At 37.7% G+C, this 24,808-nt stretch overlaps 1 protein-coding gene across 1 annotated transcript in view; it reads left to right on the forward strand.

The window, feature by feature from the left end:
- The first annotated feature begins 6 nt into the window (after positions 1 to 6).
- Positions 7 to 24,808, forward strand: part of PPP4R4 (protein phosphatase 4 regulatory subunit 4) — a 63,962-nt gene continuing 39,160 nt past the window's right edge. Inside the window, 3 exon segments of the mRNA XM_008629726.2 lie at positions 7 to 133; positions 616 to 689; positions 23,808 to 23,910. Coding sequence (XP_008627948.1) covers positions 20 to 133; positions 616 to 689; positions 23,808 to 23,910 — 291 coding nt within the window. The 5' untranslated portion in view covers positions 7 to 19.

A 24,808-nucleotide genomic window follows, 5' to 3' on the forward strand; every position in this document is an offset into this window, starting at 1 on the left:
CGAAGGCTTTAGTTGTTACATGCGCCCAATAATCTTCTCCAAAATGGATTTTAGTCATAGCAATCTTTTTGGATACATAGAAGACCTGCAGGAACTAACTATTATAGAGAGGCCAGTACGCAGGAGCCTGAAGGTATATACCTTGAAATAGAACGATGCTTTAAAATCCATTTTAAATTGTGTCTGTTTTAATTATGCACAAATAAGTGAATAGACAGCTTATTTATTTTTTTTTACAGCACCAGCATACGAAACATTGTTCTCAGTCATTTTACAGTCTCGAATTCTAGATAGCAGGGGTTTAATGTTTTCAGTATAAGAATATTAAGATGGGAACAAATCGACTAACTTGGGTCTTTAGATTAATTTATATGCCACTTGTTTAACAGTGATAGTGTCTGACTTGAAACAGTACTTCTCTGACATTCTTTCTTTTCGTGGTGGAAGATTTATTTGATTGAATTTGAAATGTTGGCTAAAGGCTTCATGAATAAATTCAAATTACTCATGAAGCTAGCCGTGTATATGTGGGGAGAAAGGGGTTGTTTTAAGAAGATTAAGACAGTGAAATAGTAAGGTATTGTAAACTCATAATTTCTGTTTCACACTTGACAGACCCCAGAAGAAATAGAAAGATTGACAGTTGATGAAGAACTCAGTGATATTGAAAGGGCTGTTTATCTACTCAGGTATTTCCTAAAACGTTACTGTGAAACATTGCTGACCATCGTGTTTACATACATGTTTTTAGTGTTTTACTCTTCACTCCTATAATTTTCAGTCTATTAGTAGTTTTTTTTTTATATTCAACTATGTTAAGCATATAGGTAAGATAAGAATAGGTACTGTAATTAAAAAAAAATATATAATTTTTTATTATATATAAAAAGAATTATTATATATTAATGGGGTGTCTGTGTATATGTATAAGCATTTCTGAGCTTTTAATATGGTCCTCACCAGCACAGAGTTGTACTTAATAATTTTTTCCCCTGCAGTTGATTTTGCAAGATTCCCTGAGCGTTAATGTTAACACCAATCGTTCAGGGAGTTCGTACTCAGTCTAAGCAAATATTCACTCATGGGCAGTTACCACAGGCTGGTAACAGAGCTGTTCTAGCATCCTGTGTATGTTTGGACTTTCAGAAGAGAAAAACTTGAGAGGTTAGATTTACAGCCCGTATAAATTACTGTAGAAGATACTGTGTTAATACTTCCCTGTGTTCTATTTTTTTTTTGGGTTACCTCCTTCTTGTTGAAAGCATTTATTTGCAGCTACTTGAAAAACTTAAATTTGGTAGTTTAAAATACAGATTTTTCAACTACTGTGTAAGTCATCTTTAAGAGTACCAGTGTTCTGGGGGATTTTGAGTTGAATATGCATTTTTAAACAATACCTAGCAATTGGAGAACCAGCTGCAACTCCCTCTCAGTTTGCTTATTCTGCTGTTTTAAGTGCTTTTCTAGTCTATGCCTGTGCTCAGTATTTAGAATATATATTCTTGGTGATTTCATTTTCTCTTTTTGGGGTGCGTGGCATTATTTTTAAGTTATCATTTTTGTCCAGTGATACTGCTTTTGATACTGACTTCTGTTTATGGTTTGTTTTTTTTTTTTAACGCTGAAATTTATGAAATAGAGGATTTTAAAACTTGCTTTGCTCTTAGTTCCTGTACTGAAAGCAGTCTGTTGACTCTGGGAAACAGTTTGCATGTGCTGCATATCACGGAAAGGATGCATATCAATTCTGGTTGTTACCTCACAACAACCAGTGTAGGTGATGGTTTTTTTTTTTCTTTTCCAGTGTGGTAGCAAATTTCTTTGCTCTTTTTCCGATTAAAGATCACATTTCCAGCATATATGTCTTAACTAGATCATTGCCTTTTTAAATGGCAAAAGGTTCCACTTAATATCTTTCATCTTATCAATTGCTTTTCAACCTGGCCTTGACCTTCTCCTGACACCTTTATCTGATTTTTTCTACTCTAGCAGCTGTTCTTGAGACATAACATTCTTCTTCTTTTAATGAAGCTTTCATTTTTTTCTCTGCATAGTTCTCATTGCTGAAAGGTACCTTCAACTCTGCTTGATAGGCTTTTTGTAAGGTAATCTTACTGTGCAGGTATGTTAATATAATAATCCAGTGGAAGCTTTTGCTGTTGAATAGCATATTGCTGTCCTTGTACTGAGTGGAGTAAAAGCAGAGTTGAAAAGCTGCCTGTTACCCAGTAGTACCTTCTATATAATGTACAAGAGCATGTACTTCTGGCTTGTCAGGAATTTTTAATCTATTTTAATACAATATCCCTGCCTATTGCTATTTGACAGTAATGTCAGTCCAGTCTTTCTGTGCCTCATTTTCTCACACAGATGCATTATTCACTGTCCTTCAGGTTGTTCCTTATGTGGGACTCTCCTTGGTCTTATCCAAAAAGCCACTGCCTTTTCTGAAAATCTATCTATAGAAATAGCTTTGCTGAGATGGAAACAATTTGTTAATGACACCTCTGTTGTATCCCATTTGGAAAGGACGATGTTATCTCCATATACATTAAAAGTGTACAAGAACAATAATGGAAAGCAAATCTCTCACCTTAAATGCCTACAGATAACATCAAAATACTACTTCTGTGCCAATGTCTTTTATATTGTCATTTACTTATTGCACCCTAATCTGCAAGTTGAAGATTTTAAATTTACTGAGGTGAGTATCTTCAGTGTTGCTTGTACAGTGCAATGGAGCTGGTTAATACTGAGTGAAACTTTTGTATGCTACAGCAAAGCTAATATTTACTAATGATTTTCTGGGAAAGTTCAGGAAGAGTCTTCACATCTTAAAGATTCTGATTCTGAACCAAAAACCTCAACCACTTTCTTCTCTTTTCACATCCTTTCCCTCTAAAACCTGCCCCCAACTTCTCCTCCCCACCCTTGAACTTGGATTTGCTTATATGCAGGGTTGTTCTATGTTTACTAGATACTTGTTTTTAAAAGATTTCTGCTCTTGTAGTCTTTTACTGTAGTAGGCTGAAAATGGGTACATTGACATCCAAGTTGGAGAGGATAGATTTTTTTTTTCCTAGTGACTGATTCTTGCTTGCTGTATATATGAGAAGGTGTTAATTTCCCAGCTCTCAGAGTTTCATCAGTTATTCTTCTCTTTTCACTTCTTGTGTTCTCCACTTCTTGTTTGCCAGTGGTATCGTGGAGTTTCTGGCATGGTCTTTTACTTCTTGGTACTGTAAAGTTAATTGTTTTGCTCATCTAGTATGTATTTGTAACCATCTAAGGATTATTTTGCATTTCCATAGTGTCCTGTCTGTGTCTAGCCATGATGTATGGTCACAGATTTTGTAAATTTCTGTTCATTGTCGTCTCTTAAGTATGACATAATTATATATCTACAAGTGTTTTTTAGCACGTGGTAAGTACATTGACAGATTGATCTTGTGTGAGATCTCACTTCCATAGGGACATGATTTCATTGTAATTGGTTTTTTGTTGTTACCTATCATAATTTGGTTTCACATTCTAAAGTGATAATTGCAATTTTGATAATCCTAAAAAGTTAATCTCTCTCATTATTTCTAGTGAATGTCTTTGCTTTCTGTCTCCCCTTTTCTGCTAGTACTATTTTTCAGATAACTATGTAATGAGGTAAATTGATAAGAAGATCTAGCTAAAGCTGATGATTTTTAGTTGCATTAGTTTTCAGATAAATCAACTCTTTGATTTGCTACATCATGTGGATATAGAAACAGCTCTGCAAGCAAAAGGAGAGGATGTAGTAGCTCTCCTGGTGGCTAGAGTTACTTTAATATGACATGAGCGTAGGTGAACTTCTGCTTTAAATCACTGATGCCCAGAGTACTCAGTTTTATTTAGGTAACATTCTGCAATTAGACTGAACAAGTTCTAATTTAATAAGAATGTGGTAAAAAAGTGGACTGTAATTTGTTTTAATCTTATTTAACCTTGATTCTGGTAGAGGAACCTGGGTTTCCTTAGACCAGACTGTCAGGGATGTTCATGAACTTCTCATTGAAATCAAATGGGTTTAGGGACTTCTGGAGGGAGAGGCATCTGAGTGTCTTAGATCTATCTTTTAGAGCTTCAGCCTGTGTGTTTGGTGGTTTCTGGAGGGTGTAACAGGAATCACTGAATAGTTGTATTCTGCCTGGCTTTGCATGCTGCTGGCCCAGCAGAAGAGCAAGGACAGCAAAATAGCTCTGCATCTCAACCAAGTCAATGTCAAGGTTGATGGCTTATCATAAAACCATCAGCAGCTTAAGAGAAGCTGCCAGACCACACTGAAGCAACTGAATAGTTTGCATTCCACCTCAGGGCATTGTGACCTCTACCAGGACAGTGGCACTAAGCAGCTCAGGGACAATTTTTTAAATTCCTGCTGTGAAGTTTTGCCTGTAATCTTAGTTTTCATGTTTTCTGATGCTTGATTCATGTTATTACTTATATTAATTTGTCTTACTGTGGCTCCCTCTTTTATGGTATACAGCCAACAGTAGGTATTGTTAGCTTGATGAGAATCTGGTTCTGGATGCTTACTGGCATGTACACTGCAGAGTGGTTTGTTTTTGATTTTTTTGATAGATTTCCCTAGGGCTTTTGCATTTTTGTGTGTACTATATGATTTTGTATTCAGCTACATTTTGGTTTTTTTTTCATTTGTGTCTGCTTTTCATTTTTTTTCATTTGTGTCTGCTTTCCAGACCTTGACATTTGTGTCTTACTCAAAATTACAGGGTAATAAGGAGTTATTAAGCTGGAAGACTGAATTATTTACCTTTTTGAGAACATAGTATACTTTGTTTTTGGAGAGGTCCTATCTGTCAGTGTAGAAAACAACACAATCCCTTTCTAAAACATTTAACATAGTTTTTGAAGACGCAATAGGTACTCTGTCTAGATTGGAAAGAATTCAATGCCTCTAAGCTTAGGATGACTTAAAAAGACCACAGCAACAACAAGAAAAGTTGTACTTTATTGTAGCAATCCTTGATTAACTAGAGCATTCTCAAATTCTAAGCATCTTTTAATACATTCTGTGCTGTTAATTGTGAACATCAAAACCACTGCTATTTAAAAGTTTGTGGGTTTTAAATTTTTTGTCTTGTTTTTAGTGGTTGTGTTAGTTTTGGGAAGTTTCATCTTTCTGTAGGTGAAGGCAACTCATCTTTGATTTTAAATGAAAGCTTTCATTTACATGTAAATTTAGGAGCTGATTTTTTGCATTGTATCAATTTTTTGGGTGTGTTACATAATCATGAGAACTGGCTACTCTATTCCAGATACACAGTTTATGGTTCTGATGCATACATGGTATACTGAATGATCCAGCTGTAATGCTCAGCATATTGGAAAATAGTTCTGCCATCTGTACTGCTGAGCTGTAAATATTAATGTAAGAAGTATTTCTTCATTTTCCCCATCTTTTATTTTTCAAATTGCAACTTAAATTTTATAAAAGTTTCCTTCTGATTCACTTTGCTAGACAGGTAAACTATTTTCTTGACCTTAAATGTGTTATGCAAATAAATTAATGAGTATAAAATTGATTCTTTCACTTTAGAGTAAAAGGTGTACCTGTAGACTCCTAAAGTGTTGCTCAGTCACATACTTTTATTTAAATTTAGATTTGTGCAAATACTTCTGTTAATCATATTTGCTGAGCTGAAACTGCAGCTGAGGAACCAGCTGTGAACATACAGAGCAGAGTTAATATAGTGCTTTGAGAAGCATAAAAAAAAATAGGAGAGAGAAGAATGTACATTTCAGTATTCTTTCTCAGGCTACAGTCAGTGCAGGAAGATGGCAGTGCCAGCCCTCTCCCTACCCTAGTGTTTGTGCTGTGTTTGCCCTTTTGCCTGCACAGCACATTTATCTGAGGCAAACCCTGAAAATGATGGTTAGTTTTATTCTGATTGACTGTGTGATCCAGGACTTTGTACACTTTAAAAAAGACCTGTGCCAGCACAAAGGAACTGAATAGCAACATGGGAACAATGCTTGGGAGGGGGTGAAATGTCTTTGAGACTTTGCACTATGTTTGGCTGGCTTATGGTATTTATGAAGTTCTGGTTTCCTGGTGTCTGGTTTCACAGTCAAGTTAAGCTGAAAGAAGCTTTCCTGGTATCAGAGAGGAGCTCTCCTCTCCTTCCATTATGTGACTGCATGTTACTGGTAAGTTTTGTGTACCAGTGCTAATGCTGTTGCAGCCACGCAATCTCAGTCAGATTAGGGAATGGATGCTAATTCTAACAAGTTTTTCAGATGCTTGCTTCCAGCAAAGTGTGGAACAAAATGCGACTGCTTGTGCTACTATAAATGGGAGCATGAGCAAGAAGTCACAGCTGGTAGATGACTCTCCCATCAATAGCAAACCAGATTTAGTTCTTATTACTCTAATTTTGAATATATGCTTTGAATCTGTGAAGTAAAGTACTGGTTGAAATGACCAGAGAATAGAAAGTATCAGCTGTTAAAGAATCATTAAAGTTGGAAGAGACCTCCAAGGGCATTGAGTCCAACCTCTGACTAAACGCCACCGTGTCAAATAAACTATAGCACTAAGTGCCACACCCAGTCATTTTTTGAACACTTCAAGGGATAGAGACTCTACTACTGCTCTCGGAAGCCTTAACTACCCCTTCCTGATCTTCAACTTGACCCTTCCCTGACACAGTTTGAGGCCATTTCCTCTCATCCTGTCACTTGTTGCCTGAGAGAAGAGGCTGATACCCACCTGGCTACAAACCCCTTTCAGGTGGTTGTGGAGAATAGTAAGGTCATCCCTGAGCCACCTCTTCTCCAGGCTAAACAACCCCAGCTCCCTCAGCTGCTTCTCACAAGACTTGTGCTCCAGCTCAAGCTCTGTTGCCATCAATACTCCAGCACCTCAATGTCTTTTCTGTTGTGGGGGGCCCAGAATGGATTACAGGATTCGAGGTGTGGCCTCACCAGTGCCAAGTACAGGGGGCCAGTCACTGCCCTGCCCCTGCTGGTCACACTGTTGCTGACCCAGGCCAGGATGCCATTGGCCTTCTTGGCCACCTGGGCAGAGCTGGCTCATGTTCAGCTGCTATCAACCAGTGCCTCCTTTTCCACCAGGCAGCTTTCCAGCTGTTCTGCCCTCAGCCTGTCACACTGTGTGGGGTTGTTGTGACCCCAGTGCAGGACCTGACATTTGGCCTTGTTGAACCTCATACCAGTGGCCTCAGCCCATTGATCCAGCCTGTCCAGATCTCCTTGCAGACCCTTCCTACCCTCCAGCAGAGTGACGTTCCCACCCAACTTGGTGTCATCTGCAAATTGACCAAGGGTGCCCTTGATCCTCATGTCCAGATCTAACCCTTAGCCTTGGGGAACACCACTGGTGTCCATCTGCCAACTGAACGCAGCACCATTCATCACTGCTCTCTGCGTCCAGCTGTCCAGACAGGTTTTAACCCAGCGAAGAATACACCCATCCAAGCCATAAGCTGTCAGCTTCTCCAGGAAAAGGATGTGGGAAACTGTATGAAAGGTTTTGCTGAAGTCCACGTAGCCTATAGCCACACCCTGCACCACCACTAGGTGGTTCACCTGGTCATAGAAGGGAGATCAGGTCTGCCTGAGGTTTGGAAGTCTGCCTGAGCTGTGATGTGTGAGACCAGGTAGTTCTTCCTTATGTGTTGTCAGGTTCTTCTCTGAAGATGTCAATTATATGTGTGTTTCAGAGCATCTTTGCTCATGACATAATAAGGAGAAACTTGGTGGCTACAAGGTATAGATGTTATTTTTTTAATATCAGACACAGTTGAAAAATCTGTGGGTTTTCTTCTAAAATGTTCTGTTGTCCTGGGAAAACCTTATCATCCTCTCCTAGAAACGTTCAACGTAGGAATATCCAGCTAAATATTGCCCATGTTTCTTTCTTTCTACATGATGGATCCCATACATAAATAGCATGTTGCCCAGCAGGCGAGTGAGTTTCTTTTGGTTTTGTTTAGATAAGCACTGGCATTTAATAAATAAGTTTAACACTTACACAGTTCATTTCAGAGGTCACATAGTTAATGTGTAGGTACAATAATTCTTCTTTATATCACCTTCCTTAGAAAGTTCCAAGTGTTTATAGAAACATTTTGTGCTTACAAGGAGCTTTTATCCTCATGCTTGCTCAATATTACTAATTTATGTTTTTATCCTTTACCTGATTTGGCAAGAGATGATAGTATTGCACTAGGTTTTGTCAGGAACTGGAAATGCCAGTGGAAACTCTATGAGGATGTAGATGGGAAAATGTGATATTTTATGTTAGAATACATCAAAGGTACAGACTCCTTAAAGAGTAGATCAGGCTGTCCATTTATGGCTAGTCTGAATATGCTTTCGCGTGATGGTGCCCAGTAAAATAATGGCTATTGTATGCTAGGGACTGAAACACAAATCTCTAGTCAATTTTCATGGAATCGTTGAAGGCTGGGGTCAGAAGGGATCAAAGGTTATCTAATTCCAACCCCCTGCCACAGGCAGAGACACCTTCAACTAGGTCAATTTGCTAAAGGCCCCATCCAACTTGGCTGTGGATGCTTCCAGGGATGGGAACTCTGAGCAACCTCTTCCGGTGCCTCTCCACCCTCACAGTAAAGAATTTCTTCCTAGTATTTGATTTAAACCTACTCTCAGTTTGAATCCATTTCCCTTTATCCTATCACTACATGCCCTTGTAAAAAGTCCTTTTTCACCTTTCCTGTAGGACCCCTTTAGGTGCTGTAAGGCTTCTGTAAGAGGCTGCTCTCTTTTCCAGGCTGAACAACCCCAATTCTCTCAGCCTTTCCTCACAGGGGAGGTGCTCCATCTCTTTAGTTTACTTTGTGGCCTTCCTCTGGACTTGTTCAAACATGTTGATATCCTTTCTCTGCTGAGGGACCTGGACCTGGATGCAGCACTCCAGGTTGGGTCTCATGAGAGCAGAGTAGAGGGGCAGTGTCACATTGCCTTGCTGGCCACGCTGCTTTGGATGCAAAAGCCCAGGATACAGTTGGCTTTCTGGGCTGTTGCACAGTGCACATTGCCAGCTCATGTCCAGCGTCTCACTGACCAGCACCCCCAAGTCCTTCCTAGCAGGGCTGCTCTGATCTGTTTGTCTACTGGCCTGCGTTGGTACCAGGGGTTGCCCCGATCCAGGGACAGCACCTTGCACTTGGTCTTGTTAAACCTCATGATTTTCCAGCAACGCTCAGCTTGGTGTCGTTGGCAAACTTGCTGAGGCTGCACTTGATCCTTTCGAGTCATTAATGACGTAACCAAGTGACACTGGTCCTAGTACAGACCTCTGAGGGATACCACTTGTCACTGATGTCAGTTGAGACCACTATCCTCTGAATGTGAACGTCCAACCAATTCCTTATTCACCGAACATGTTTTTCTTGCAAATTCCTTCGGATGTTTTGCGGACTACTTGGTTATACGCGTAGGAAGCCCTTCATGTGTCATGCTGTGATGCTTCTGTGGCCCTGCATTTTGACTCCATATGTTGCTGACACAAAGAAGAAACAGCACTTAGTACTGATCCAGCTACTCTTTCCATAAAAGCAGTTTAGTAGCATGCACTGCTACCTGTCCCAAAAAATCGGAATACTCTGAGACTCTTGAGAATAATAACTCTTAGTGCTGATACACCGCATATTTTTGCATTCAGGGCTGTTTAAAAGCTTTTCTGAATCTCCGCAAGACAAAGTAGATAAAACTCCATTATATATTGGTACACTGTAAACTTCATATGCAGGGAAGTTGTTTTACTGAGGTGAAATTCTGATTGTAATTTAAGGACTTCAGAACTAGGACTGCAGTCTTGGGGCTGTATCTGTGCCTTAGCAGATACGCTATGACAGAAGAAGTTGGAATGAGACAAGAAATAGCTTTGTTGAGATTTAAAATTAATCCTGCTCTCTGGGGTAAACTTGTATAACAGTTAATTTAGCTATTTTTAGAGTTAACTTTAGTAATACTAATGTTTTTGTCCTTGTTCCACCAGCTGGTACTCTAAATGCCAACACTGAGTTACCCTGGATTTTGTCAAGCCTTGGAGCCCAAAGCTTTATGTCACAGGAAAAAACCCCAGGATTATTTAATCACTTAGAAATTTTTACACTGGGAAAACACAACGGGAATGTAGACAGTCCTTGAGAGTAAGCAACTCAAAGAGATCTGCATTGTTCATTGAGAAATTCTCCTGTGTTGGTAGGAGCATGTTATTTAATCTTCTAGGGGCAGCTTTTTGTATAAGAGGAGTTCTCTTTAGTTCTTGAGGACAAACAGAAAAGGAAATTGAAGTGATTTCTATAGCAAGGGTTTCTATTGACATAGTCTGGCAAAACCTATATTGCAGCTAAAGAGCCGGCTGTTTCAATTATGCACAATTATAGGACTCTGGACTTGTTCAAACATGTTGATATCCTTGTACCTGAATAAGAAGGTTGCTTCAGATTCCAAAACTGAGGCCAGAAGTGGCATCTCTAGCCAAAGACAGTTATATCCTTGGGCAAAGATTTTTAAAAAAACCCCAGTAATACAAAATCGATGGGAATTGTTCATAACTGAGTTGTTCTTGAAATTCACCCTTTGAGAATTAATGTGTCACTGGCATTCTTATATTTTGATTCTCCTCTCCTTCCCCCCAATGTATCTTTATCTTCCTAGATGAGGTTGGTATGTGTCTTTCCAGTCTGAACTGTAACAGTGTCCTTTGCAGGCTTTGAAAATCAGGGGTCTCCAAACTCATAGGCCTCAGTCTGTTAAAACTAGTTTTACATGGCCATCACATTCACTGCAGTTTGAGGTTGCTCCTGTCTCCATGAATAACCTTGCTGTCTCATGGAGACACTCTTTGACAAGAGGGAGTCTTTCCCTTTGAATGCTAATTCCCTATGGCCTATCCACCCCCGAAAAAGGAAGAAAAATGTGTTTCTGGTTTAAGAGTAATAAATAAACAGAATGAAGAAGGAGACAAAGAATCCCTTGAAATCTTGTGCTAGATCTCCTGGATATATCTGTCTGAGGTTTTTTTTGGCACTGCCTGATACTTTTACACAAGCGGAAGGTACCAGGTGTTTCACATCCATGTTATTAATTGAATGGACTCTTGATGATGCAGGTATTCTTATTTAAATTAATCTATTTAGCTTCTTTTACATTCAAATAAATGTTTCTGCATGTTTCTCTTTGCAAAACATTACCCTATGAGGGGTTAATGTTAGGAAATAAAAATACCAGGCTCTAGATACGTCTCTGTATCTTGGTAGCGGTTGTTCAAGCAGCAGTTTTGTTTATTCCATGTTACGTGACTGTGGGTTCTGAGAATGTGTACAACTCTCATGTACAGAGTAGCTGAGTCATTCCTTGTCAGTTGTATCAATTCAGAGCAGGACCAAGGGTAATTGCTGTGCTTTACTGAGCTCGTTAACTGTTGTTGGAAATGCCTTACCCATCTATCCTTACATAGTACCTTTCCTAACAGACTACAGATAGACAGTACTTCTTAGTCATTGCATAATCCCAAAATTGCTGTTGCTTTGTTTACAGAAACATGTTACACTGTGAATTTAGCCTCAGTGTTTCTATGTAATGCTTACTTTCACGTTCTTCCACTTGTTCTTGAATTTACTATAAGAAAGTCAGATTTAGGCAGTGTGTAAGCAGGGATAGATGAACTGGCATGAATGGAATTGCATAATTTTAAGTGTGTATGAGTCCAAGCTGGGTATAGTAACAAGGTTTGTTGCAGGACTTCAGACTTTTTTTTTAAACTGACAGTATATAAATAAAGGTGACCCATATTGCTAAGTCAGTATAATGTATAGTGGTAAAGAAAGACTGCAGTCTCAAAGAGCATAGTCTTACATTCTTTCTAATAGGGAAAAAAGTAGTTTATGCATTCTTCTTGTCCTTATCTGTTTTTCAAGAATCATCTAGTTTAAGAGAACATTTCTGGCTTTGGAAATAGATCAGTACATCATTTTTTCATTGGGCATTTTAGAGTCAAATGTCCTATTTGATTTGGAAAAAAACGAAAGAAATTATTTTTCTTTCACCAATCTATCTTAAATCAGAATGATATAATTAATTTTTTTAAATGGCAAAGCACTGTAACTTTAAATAAAATTACGAAAATTTCCACAGGGTATTATGTGACAGTCTAAGAGAAAAGGTATAAACAGAGTATCTTGGAGGACTTGGGTTGGTTTTTTTTTTTTTGTTTGTTTTTTTTTTGTTTATGGGAGTAGCTTTGTGTCCAAATTGTCAATTATGCCTCTAGTGAAAATTCCACATTTCTTGAAGTAAAACCAGTAAATTAATTTAGGTAGGTATCAGTTGGCTTCTCCCTCTCCCCATCCCTGCTGCCTCCCCATGACTATTGTGGAAAAACAAAGAACAACATTAAGGACTGGAGCCACCAGTTTATGCTATGATTAAATAAAAGTTTTTCAAACCTGCTTGTTTAATTCCAAAACATTTCTCTTTACCAGTTGAAGTACGACAGGAAAGTTGGATTCAAGGTGGATCAAAGCATTTGATAACACAATTGATATTAACAGAGCTGTACAGCAGAAGTGATGTTGCACTCAATAATGCCATTTCGTTTTGGTTGCAGTAGTTTATGTCTACAAAATGGGATGATTTACTGTTTTTCTGTGCTGCATGAGAAGTGCAGCTGACCAGCTTGTGGTCAGATTTTCCAAAGTAACTGGCTGGTTTTTTTCCTCCTCTGTAGTGAAATTGCTTGGTAACTTCTGTTACCAAGAGTATGTTGAGAAGGCTCAACTAGGGACAGAAACAAAATGCTTTAAACATGCTAATTGTATTTTTGTTGTAAGTAGGGGTTGATTGTATTGTCTCTTGCAGAATAAACACATGTAAAAGAGAAATGTGAAAGGCATCTGCTTTAATACACTTTTTTACATGGTAATACTACTTACATTTTTGGGCAGGCTTGGAGATAAAAATCCTGTCTTTAAAGTGAGAAACAGAAAAGATGCCATTTTCACTGCTGAAATTGTAACTGAACTTTTTGAGGGGGAGGATTTATGTCCATATTAAATAGCAAAACATGAGTCATTGCCTGATTGCTGCTCGCACCAAAATTCTTCTGTTAATCTCTTTTATGTAATTTCATTTCAAAGCTCAGTATTAGGACACCTATTTCTCTGCCATTTTGGGAAGTAGAAGTCAGTTAGATTCAGGGCAAGATTTAATTTTATTTTTGCTTTTTCCAACTGCAGCAATTGGTCGTCACTAAATCAACAGAGGAAAGAATGATGGCTACTTAAAATTAACCTGCTTCTTTACTACAGGTTTTGATACAAGAGTATGTCTCTTTCTTCTTATTTTTATCACCATGTAAAGCAAATTTAGGTGTATTTTAAGGATTACTTGTAAATTCTTTTGACCCTTTCATGCTTGTTGTATTGCAAGAAAATACTTACTACAAATGAGTTTGTAATAAATCAGTAGATGCATACTGGTATGCAAAAATCAACTCTAATTGCAGATAAATGCACTTGTGCTTTGATGACTTAAACTGTCCCACCTATTTGAAAATGATGTGTTAGAGGGTAGATAGATCAATAAAATTAATGTACAAATCTTTGTATCTTATGTATTTATTGCAAATTCTGAGGGTATTAGGTAAAAACTTCTTCAGTGTCTCATCTTACTTTCTTATTAAGTGAAGAAGCTGGTTTTGGTCTTTTTAAATGAACGGTTGGAACATGGCAGTTTCTGGATCTGTTGGGTGTAATGCCCCCCACCTGTAAAACCCATGAGCTGAAAAAGATTCTAACTAGACTTTAGTACATGATAGGTTGTTTGAGATGTTCATGCCTCACTTTACCTGGTTTTTGGCAAAGGATGTGAGTATTTTCCCCCAAATGTTTTTTCTTCCCTTTTATTTTCCTTTTCTTTGCCCTCATTGCTGTGACTGAGAGTTTGCCTTAAGATCATTATTTTCAGGGGACTACACACTGGATACCAACTGAGATGGTTTGTGAGACATCTGTAAAGACTATGTTGGTCCTATGGAAGTTGTATAGAACTTTGGAGTTCTTTATGCACTAGAATAACATTGATAGCTTAAGTACTGTGGGCTGTGTTTAAGGTAAATTCTGCCAGTAGATATCCATTTTCATGGATGCCTCTTCAGATATCGAATTAAAAGTATTGTTTATGAAAATAATATATTCTGTTAATATTACACCATGAGTTTAGACTAAAAATTTATTGTTCCTAACCTTTTAGTGATCACTTAATTCAGTTCTTTTTCAGTAACAAACAAACCACAGGGAGCAGGACCGGGGGGATGGCATGCAAATAGTATTGTATCAATGGATGCTTTTTACCATAATTTTTCTTTTTCCGTGTTACGTTTTCTTCCATAGAATAATGTTGATACCAATGCAATAAATAGATAACCCAGAAATTCTGGTGGTTAACACTGAATATATGCTGTGAGGGATCTATGCAGCTGAGCATATTTGACATGCATTCAAAGGAAGGAGATATTCTTTTCTTCAGAGATGATTCTGGACTAATTTTAGTAAATGTGGGAGGAATTACTGGTAAATGCTTTTATTTATTCTTCCCATTGCAGAATGTCGAACTCTTTCTGGGATAACTGTACCACTAGAAATAAGTTAATATGACTATATGAGGAAAAAATAGTGTAACTATATGAGGAAAAAATAGTGTAAAAAGGCTATTTAAGATTATTGTAGTGATTTTGAAGATAGGGAATGTTATGAGGACTATAATTACCTAAACATAATTGAGTAGTGTTGTGGATTAACCCCAGCCAGCTGCCAAGCCCCACATAGCCACTCGCTCATTGGGACAGAATCAGAAGGGTAAAAGCTGGAAAACTTGTGGGCTGAGATAAAAACAATTTCATAGGGAAAGTAAAGCCACGCACGCAAGCAAAGCGAAGCACTGCTTCCCACTGGCAGGCAGGTGTTCAGCCATCTCCAGGAGAGCAGAGCTCCGTCACGTGTAACGGTGACTTGGAAAGAGAAACATCATCATTACAAATGTTTCCCCCTTCCTCCTTCTTCTCCCCACTTTATATACTGAGTATGATGCCACATGGTCTGGACTATCCCTTTGGTCAGTTTGGGTCACCTGTCCTGGCTGTGTATCCCACCAGTCTCCCATGCACCCCCAGTCTCCTCCCTAGCATGGCAGTACGAAAAGCAGAAAAGGCCTTGGCTCTGTGTAAGCCCTGCTCAGCAATAACAAGAACATCTCTTTAGTATCAACACTGTCTCCAGCACAAATCCAAAACACAGCCCTATACCAGCCACTGGGAAGAAAATTAACTCTCCCTCAGCCAAAGCCAGCACAGGTAGGCAGGAGGATTCCAATGGTGTGCTAATAATGGTTTTAACAAGAATGCAGATATGGGTTAATTGTCTGTATATGTAATGCTTTTTTTTTTTCTATCTACTGTTTGTATTCTGTCAGAGAGCTGGAAGTTTGAAATACTTGTGTCACCACTTCAATTTGTTAATGATGTTAATTGTATTACCTAGCTTGTTTGTCCTCTCCAACATGGAACAAATCCTATGTGTGTTTGAGAGACATGTCTTGACTCTTCAATTTAATTAAGTAGCTGAATTTTATCCTACTTTCCAAAGTGAACATAAATCAAGTAAAGCACTTTTTTGTTTGACAGAACAAGAACCAGGAACAGCTTGAAATTGAAGCAGTTTTTAGTTATTTGTGTATTTACTTCAGAAAGCTGCCTTCAATCTATGGTTGCTTTTGATATATGAGAAAGCAGCACTAGCATCAGCTGTTTGACATTGTATTGCTGATGCATGTAACTGCATCAGTCTAAAGTAGCTGTCCAATATACTTGAAAATATGAATATTACTGCTATGAATACTCCTTGAATAATGAATAGTGTGTGAACCAGCAGAGCTTTCCACTTCTGACTTGTCTAAAAGCTAGCTCTTACAAGGAGTAAGTTTACAGTTTTGTGTTCATTTTCTAATTAGTTTTTCTTTTGAGTTGTCAGGCCCTTGGAGTATAACAGCAGTAATTTGATAAAAATTTAATATGAACTGTTGGAAGTCATTCTGAGCCCACAGTTAGATTTCCTTGGCTGAGAATAAAACTGCTTCTACAGCTAAAAATACAAATTGTTTCTAAGATTTCAGGTATATTTTTTTGGTGCTCACAATTTTACTCCTCTATTTTTCAAATTAGAACATAAGCTTAGCTTGTATTATTAGATATGATACCTGTCTACTTACAATATCTAGATACCTATACATATATCTATGTAAAATATATCTAAGATATCTAGATGTGTTTCTCTTGCATATGAGGGAAAATGCTGTGATCAAAAGCTTCAAACCCTCTCTGTACCCTTTTTTATTTTTATTTTCCTTGTGGCTTTTCATTCAGTCATTGTACTCATACCCTGTACTTTCATTCTGTACTCAGTGTGATTTATAATGTCTCTATGGGTCTTCTACATTTGCATTTTCCTTTGGTCCAGTCTCTGTGATTTTGAAAAAGGCTGATCAACTCTTGTACAAAGTATGTTTTATTTACTATTTGTCTTACTGTTAGTAAGATTTTGTTGTTACGGGGCTTATAAGCCTATTCTAGAAAGTTTGAATTTTTTGAAAGACAGGTAAGAAGTTCTACTTGTACTTTAATTCCTAAAAGGCTAGGGTTACTTCAGGCTTTTACCGTGGTCTTCAACTCTTGCATATACAGAAAGGTCTTTTTTATGAAGCCAAGCAGATATAGGCAAAATGACCAGTTAATAGTTTCTTTCCTAATCTTTAATGTGCTTTTCTTAATAGCATGCTGAGGAATTGCAAGTGGGTTTAGCATAGCATAATTTGTTTTTAAATGATTGAAGAGACTCATAGCAAGGGTTGAGGTGAAGTGGCAGCTTCTGTTAGAGCTGTCAATAAATCTTGAAAAAATAAACTATATTTTAGACCTGTGAGTCAGTTTAAGAAAGGAGAGGTTGCAATGTACAGCTACAGCTTTCTATTTTTTAGAAATTCTCATCAGCTTCCATGACTATTAGATTAGAGTTGCTATGAAAAAAAAAGTATGGAATTGATACACAGTGGAATATGCTATAGTCAGAAAGGTTGAGAAGGCATGATAGAAATACACAGAATAATAAAGTGGGAGATTTGGGATCTGTTGTTTATAACTCCGCACACACGTAAGACAAACTGAAGAAGACTCTAAGTAGATTTTAGTACTTACTAGGTCATTTAAAGTTTTCCTCTCTGTGTGCTTGAAATATACTGATAGGAAAAATAAGACTGGCGAATGAAAAGAGATCCTGTGTTGAAATTAGACTATAAGAGAAATTTAGGTCAACAGAAGTAATTTATCCTTCTAGATTTCGGTTAGCATCTGTGGTTTTTTATTTTTTTTCACTTTCAGCGTAGAAAAATTACAGGCCTTGTACTTTTTCAGAGGACTTCTTTTAGCACATAATGCATGCTGTGAACATGACAAATCTTGTTGAATGTGAAAATTACAAATTCTGGTTCAGTGAATGAGGACTGGCAGAATGAAAGATAATACCAGCTCCTAGCTCATTTTTGCTATATCATCTAGCAATGGGAAATGGCTATCTTGATCTTGAAGTAAGAAGACTGTCTTTACTTTTCACATTCAGACTCAAAATAAAAAATGACAAAATGAATTCTACCCAGAAACCATACAAAATGCAGTATGTGTTGTAAGCCCTCTAAGGAAGAAGAAACATTTATCTTCTAGGAGGTTGTAATGTTGATACTGGGATAATATTTGAAGGGAAAAATGTGTTCCTTTGAGGCTCTTTTTACATTCTTGAAACTTTTCTTGAAATTCAAGGGAGAAAAGCTCAATGTTAACTCATAATAATTAGTGTATAAACTCATAGAAACTGATTATATTAGGAAGAAAGACATTATTGTGTCATTATAATGTGTCTGTTTTGGTTCAGGAACAGAAAGGGATATCTGTATGAGTTAGACATTCTTCTTTCTCTCTTGACAGATGTTCAGCAAGGAAACAGAAATAAGAGGCTTCAGTTGACCAAACCTATCCTGGTAAACAAGGTTACTATGAATATGAAACTACTGTGCAGCTAAATCTGGGGTTTTGGTTCTTACTTTAATTACATTACATGTGATGGTACAAGTTCAGATATGTACTAAAATGAGATTAGTTTCTTCTTTTTTTAATTTATAGACCATGTAGATTTTATTCAGATGTGCTCTAAAATGATCATGGGCAAATATATCTTAAGTAGAAGATGAAAATGAGAAAGTGGTTTTGAAAATTAGATTTTACTAGGAAAGGACTATAATGTCAATTGCAAGGAGATGTTTAGCCTATGATCTTATTAGGGCTTCCAGCTTCTTGAAAATTGTCATTATTATGGAGTTAAATTTTCAGATTAATTTTATTCTCTTATTTTCAGCAAAGTTATAGAAGCCTAAAAATAAAGTTTCTTCTCTTAAAGAAGTCTCCTAAAGTCTCTTCTCTTAATTTACTTTGGATTTTCTGCAGATTTACTCCATTGTAATATATAGATTCAAGACTGTGCTAATAATGATATTGCTCACAATTCTCCATCTTTGTTCAACTGAGGCTCTTAAAGGAAGTTACTTTAACAAAATGACAGATCTTTCCATGGGACTGAGTCTGTTTATAATATACTTGCTACAATAAATGTCAGATAGATGTTCAGACACTCCTGTTACATAATTTATGTTTAAAGAAGTATAATTGAAATGTAAGCATACCTGACATGACATGAAGAGAAGGTTACTGCTTTACACCAGTGTAAAGAAAGGGTTGTACTTTTACAGAAGATAGTAGATTGTATTTTATCAAAGGAGTATTTACTTTAAAATAAAATGAAAACTAGTCATAAAATGACACATCAATATTCGTGATTTCAAGACATTTTTCTAATTTCTAGATTTTTCCCCTTTTTTTACTAAAAGCCTAAAAATATTTAATCAAAAACTAAAAAAAAAAAAAAAAACCAAAAAACCCTTGTAAAAGTGTTAGTATTGATTAGCAAGAGCAGTACCTAGAAAGCAGTGTAATAGATCTTAAGTCTGTGTCTACCCATCTGCATAGGAAAGATTGCCATGTAAAAATCTTCACAATATACTAAAGGTGTTTCTCAAAGGAAGTTTTATGGGCCACACACTTTAATGTTATTGACAAATATTTATCTGGATTTCTAGTTTGCCTTGGCAACAGTAGATTGTACAGGAGAACAGAAATCCTGGAGGGAGAATTGAATCATTCTGAATCAGGCTAAATCCTGTCAGATACTGAGCTTTTAAACAAATAGGAAATTCAGTCTAGGATTTATGAATCCCAGTCACAGAATAGTTTAGGTGGTTGGGGACCCCGGAAGTCATTTGGTCCAATGCCCTGCTTAAAGCAGAACCAACTTCCACGTCTGATGTCATTTGATGTTAGATAGTGTTGTTGCTCAGGACATTGTCCAGATGAGTTACGAATGTCTCCAAAGATTCCCACAACCTCTGGACACCCTTTTTCAAGTTTGAGTGTTTATGAATTTCGTTTTTCTAATACCCATTTAGTTACTGAATACTTAATTCTTTTTTTTTTTAAATCTTGCTATTCTAATCCCTCACTCATTGAAGTTGCTAAATTTTTACTTCTGTCTTCAACAAATTCAGATTTAGACTAACATAGAACATAGAATCTTGCACTGAAAACAGTATCGCTTAAGGGGTGTTAACAATGTAATTCCCTGCAGCCATTCATCAGAACTTCTGTTTACACCGAGCACAGACTTCAGTGGTGGATTCAACAATGGCTGTTTAACAAATCATTTCTGCTGAAGTAGTACACTTAGCCACAGTGTGAAAGAAAAGCCTCTTCACAAACAGAGCCTCAGTTAGAGTTTGGGTAAATGTTGTACCTCAGTCTTCTTTCCAGTACTGTGTTCTGCTCTTGTAGTCATGTTTTGTAGGCTAGTGCGAATGAAGGAGAGCAAGATGTAGATCTGTCTTTTCTCTTTCAGAATCCTTTGTGGTAATGCTGTCTTGCAGTACATTCAGTGACTAGTCTTCGTTCCTCATGCTGTAGAAGGAGCTGTAGTCCTTCCATCCATTTCCAGATACAAATATTTCTAATTGAGTACCCAGGGACTTTTAAAATTTTCTATGTTCTTATCCTGTAGAATGTGTCTTTAAAAATGCTTTAAAAATTAATGTAAGAAATCTTGTCTTCCTTGAGCTTCATGAAAGTTTGCAAAATTGACAACACCTACCCTGAACATAATCATAGTATAGTTGTGGGAAGGGACCTCTGGAGATCAACTAGTCCACCTCCCTGCTCAAAGTAGTGTCAATTAGAGCAATATATTCAATCTTCTCCTGAACTCAGGATTTTGAATCCTACAGATGGAGGCTGCACCACTTGTGTGGGCAACTCATTCCAATATTTGAACACTCTGATATAGAAAAATCTGTGGGTTTTTTTAAGATTTATGTTGCATTTCCTGTGTATTGAATTTGTTCCCATTGCTTTGCATCCTGTCACTGGGCACTGCTGGGAAGAATCTGCCTCTGTCTTCTTTACTGTCTCACATCAGAGTTTATACATGTCAGATAAGGCCCCCAAGCTTTCTCTTCTCAAGATTAAAAATCCCTGTTGTCTAAGCATCTGCTCAGATATTTCAATGAACTTGCTGCCGCCTGTCTGTGAGATTCTTGTGTTGAATAGAGAAGAATAATCACCTCCCTTGAGCTGCTGGAGATGCTCTTGAGTGCAGCCCAGGATGCCATCAGCTGCCTTTCCCGCAAGAATGCATTGTTGGCTCCTGGTCAGCTTTGTGTCCACTGGGACCTCCAGGTTCTTTCCTGTCAAGCTATTTCTCAGTTGTCTGGCCCCCAGCCTCTGGTGGTGCATGGGGCTGTTCTGCCACAGCTACAGAACTTGCATTTCCTGCTGCTGAGCTTTGTAAGATCCCTGTTGGTTTGTTTCTCCAACTTGTTGAGTCACCAGAGACTCCTGGTCTGTCAATCCCTCCTCCTGGTTTTGTGTCATCTGCATACTGAGAGTCTGCCTTGTCCCCTCACCCAGGCCATTAATGAAAACTTTAAACTGTTGCCCCCAGTAAGGTAAACCATGAGGTAAACCACCTGTGGCTGGCTTCTTTGCCACTAATCACAACCCTTTAGGCTCAATAGTTTGCTCAGTTTTCAGTCCACATCACTTTCCCTTTGTCCAGCTTGTACTTCATCAGTTTATCTGTGGGGATATGATGGGAGACAATGTCAACAACCTTGCTAAAATAAGTTAAACAACTTCCACCATCTCAGCCAGTCATCGTGTTGTCAAGTTGGCTGGTCAGAATTGATTTCCCCTTGTGCTGGTTTGGTCAAATTTAGAAATATATCCTCTGAGAGAAGGCACAACCAGCCCTCCCCCACCAGGTTCAGGAAAAATTAATTTTCCTCAAAGAAAAGTGAAAGATATAAAAACTTTGTTTACCAAACACACGGGAAAAGGATAATAATGCTAAATAATAAAACCCCTTGCCCTGCTGAGGGAAACCTGGGAAAATTTCAGAGTCCTTCCATACATCTCTCTCCCCCTCCTTGGAGCTAGGACAGGGTGGGCCCACCTCCAGGGCCAAGGCCTTGGTAGAAAGTCCTCCCAATGTATTCTGATGTTGAAACCATCCAACAGAGAGAAAAGGAAAAAAAACCAAAGTCCCAGGAAAACAAAAGTTCAACTCTCCAAAAAAAAAAAGCTGAGGAAAAAAACCTGCCAAAAAGCTGGCTGGAAAGAAAAGCGAGCAGGGTGCTTCCCTTCCCTCCCACTCTCCTGCTGCAGCTGAAAAAAAAAGTCTCTATCTCTATGTGACCTTGAACAAACTGCAAACTGCTTTGAAAAAGTTTTGCTCAGTTTTTCCTTCCCTCTCTCAGGCTCAGTTTAAAGGCATAGAAAGGTACAAAAATTAATTTCTGGGCATAGGGCAGCAATATGGGTTACACATCATAAAGTCACCCCAAGACACCCCTGACTACTCCCAGGCACTTTTCTGTCCTTCGTATGTTTGTATGTGTTTCCTAGGAGGATTTGCTTCAGTCTCAAGGCATCCCAAATATTATGTGGACTTCATTTTATGATGGTAGAAGAAACAAGTAAAACCAAATGTAGGGGCTAGAGGGAGAGCATTAGTGCTGTCCTTGTGCTTGAGAAGTGTTTGAAAAGTGCTTTGCAATGGGTGTTGCAGTTAGACCAGGTCTGGCCAGCAGCAAGCAGCTGCTGTTGCAGAGGAAGGAAATATTAGAACAGGAGTGTTGGGGCATGAGAGCTTCCCTCCCTGCATGAGGATTCCCAGCCTTGTAAAGTCACTGGGATCTCCTGTAGGATGAACTCCGAAGATGAGTCCTGAAGTTTTTTATTAAAATGGTACGTGAATTTAGCTAGCACAAAAGAGGTTGAGTTAAATTGCTTCTAAGTATAGGGCTCTGTTGTGTTCTTCTATACTTAGCACTGTTAATAGAGGAATAGCATCTTCATAATACTGAGCTTACTGTGAGTCTGAAGAAAAGATTTAGCATTTATCTTAATTTGTTTATTGGTACAAAAATGTGTACATCCGAGCACTTAGCAATAATTCGCAGTAATTCTGAAGTCTCCAATATTTAAAGAAAATCTGTGGTGCAGCTCTTTTGGTAGAAATAAAAGAAAAATCTTCTGCAGTTGGAAAATTACAGACTGTGTAGGTGTTGAAATGCCTCTTGCTTCACATTCTTAATTGGCAGTAAGCCAGTTAGTAAGAATTTCTGGTTTAAAGGGAAATGCTTCCCTTTTCTTTACATTTTGATGGATAAAGGTAGCATTTTTGTTTGCATTTTTATCAGTTGGGGTTTCTTCCATCTTGATACAAAATGACTAAAATTTCAATTAAATAGCTTCTCCAAGGTACCTTGGCTTTTTGCATTACTACTGGATAACACAAAGATATGCATGCCTTGCCAAAGGAAAAGGATGTGTTGATGTTTAGTTTTAATTTTGGCATCCAGACCCTCTTGCTTTTTGATTCTATTCTAGGAGTTTATCCATTTGAGTAATTTTTGTTTTCACCTCATACTTTTTTTCATATCTGCCTACCATTTCCTTCCCATACTGCTTTTTTTTTTTTCATTTCCTTTTTCAATTGTGGGATACCTTTGAGAGAGACAGAATGAGGAGAAAGGTAAGAGATCTGTAATTTAACCGAGTTTTTGCATCCTTTCTTGATCATGTTTTTGTGCATATGACCATACATCTGACTGCTTTCCCAAATCCCTACAAAAAGGAAATAATGGTAGATTTCTGTTAAAATGTTGTACATTGCATGTAGTTTTCATGTATGTCTTCTATTTGCCCCTTCCTATGGTTTATCCCTTGTATTGCTTTAATACAAAAGATTCCATGAAACCACTGCCTTGATCATCTGGTTTGAAAAGATCTTTCGCAAGTTTCATATTTTTATGCAAAGCTACACTAAAAATTAAAGCATCCCATGTAGGAAATTATATACAATAGCTTGAGAGGTTGATCTTTTTAAATGTTGTGTTCTGCCACATATTATAGAAAAACATAATGCCTCTCTTTACTTACATGAAAAAAAAAGCGTAGGTTTATTCTCGTTGGTTTTGTTTTGTTCTTTTAATGCAATCCGTGAGATTGTAATCATCATAGTGAGTAATGTATTGTATGTTTATGTTTTTTTAAGTTCTGGTCAGGATATCCAAGGAACAAGTGTGGTGGCAAATCTTCCAGTCCTGATGCGACAGAATCCTGCAGAAACACTTCGTCGGGTTTTACCAAAAATCAGAGTAAGTTTTGTGTATTGATGTTTGAATGTATCTTTTTCTGCCAGTTTAACTACTTTAACAAAGGAAAAAAAATCCCACTTTTATTGCAAACTCAGTCTCCAGGAGGTGTATGTCCAGTAGGCTTCCACATTAATTCACTCAATTTACGAAATATTAAAGGTATTATATATTTTTTTAAATTGTTACAACAGGGAAAAATAAAAAAGCAGAATTAATACTACTTATATATTGTAAAGATTTACCAGTGTTTTGACAGCTTTTTGAGACCTTTCTTTGAGGACCATCCAGTCATAATGGTTCATTCTGATGTTCTCAATCTCCTTTCATCCAAACATTAAGATTTTCATAGTGCTGTCCAGGAGAGTATAGTTCGCTTTTAGCTGTCTGTGTCAGTCACTTCTAGTTGTGATAGATGCATACTGACCATGGAATGTTATACAGTAATTTTATATAGAGATATGTTTGTATAAAGCATATTTGTGTTGTTTAACCTGGAGAAGAGAAGGTTCTGGGTATACCTTATTGTGACTTTTCAATACTTGGAAGGAGGCTTATAAGAAAGATGAGGACAAGCTTTTTGGCAGTGCCTTTTGAGATATGACAAGGGGCACTGGGGTTAAACTAAAGAAGGATAGATTCAGACTAGATATAAGGAAGAAATTTTTTAACATGAGGATAGTGAAACACTGGAACAGATTACCCAGAGAAGTTGTGGATGCCCCACCACTGGAGGTGTTCAAGGTCAGACTGGATGTGGTTCTGAGCAACCTGGTCTAGTGGAAGGTGTCCCTGCTCATTGCTGTGGGGGTGGAATAGCTGACATGTAAAGGTCCCTGCCAACCCAAACTATTCTATGATTCTGTGATAGTGGAGAAGATACATGTCTGTATTTCCACTC

The sequence above is a fragment of the Corvus brachyrhynchos genome, unplaced genomic scaffold (genome assembly GCF_000691975.1).
Source record: "Corvus brachyrhynchos isolate BGI_N302 unplaced genomic scaffold, ASM69197v1 scaffold1, whole genome shotgun sequence".
Lineage (NCBI taxonomy): Eukaryota > Metazoa > Chordata > Aves > Passeriformes > Corvidae > Corvus > Corvus brachyrhynchos.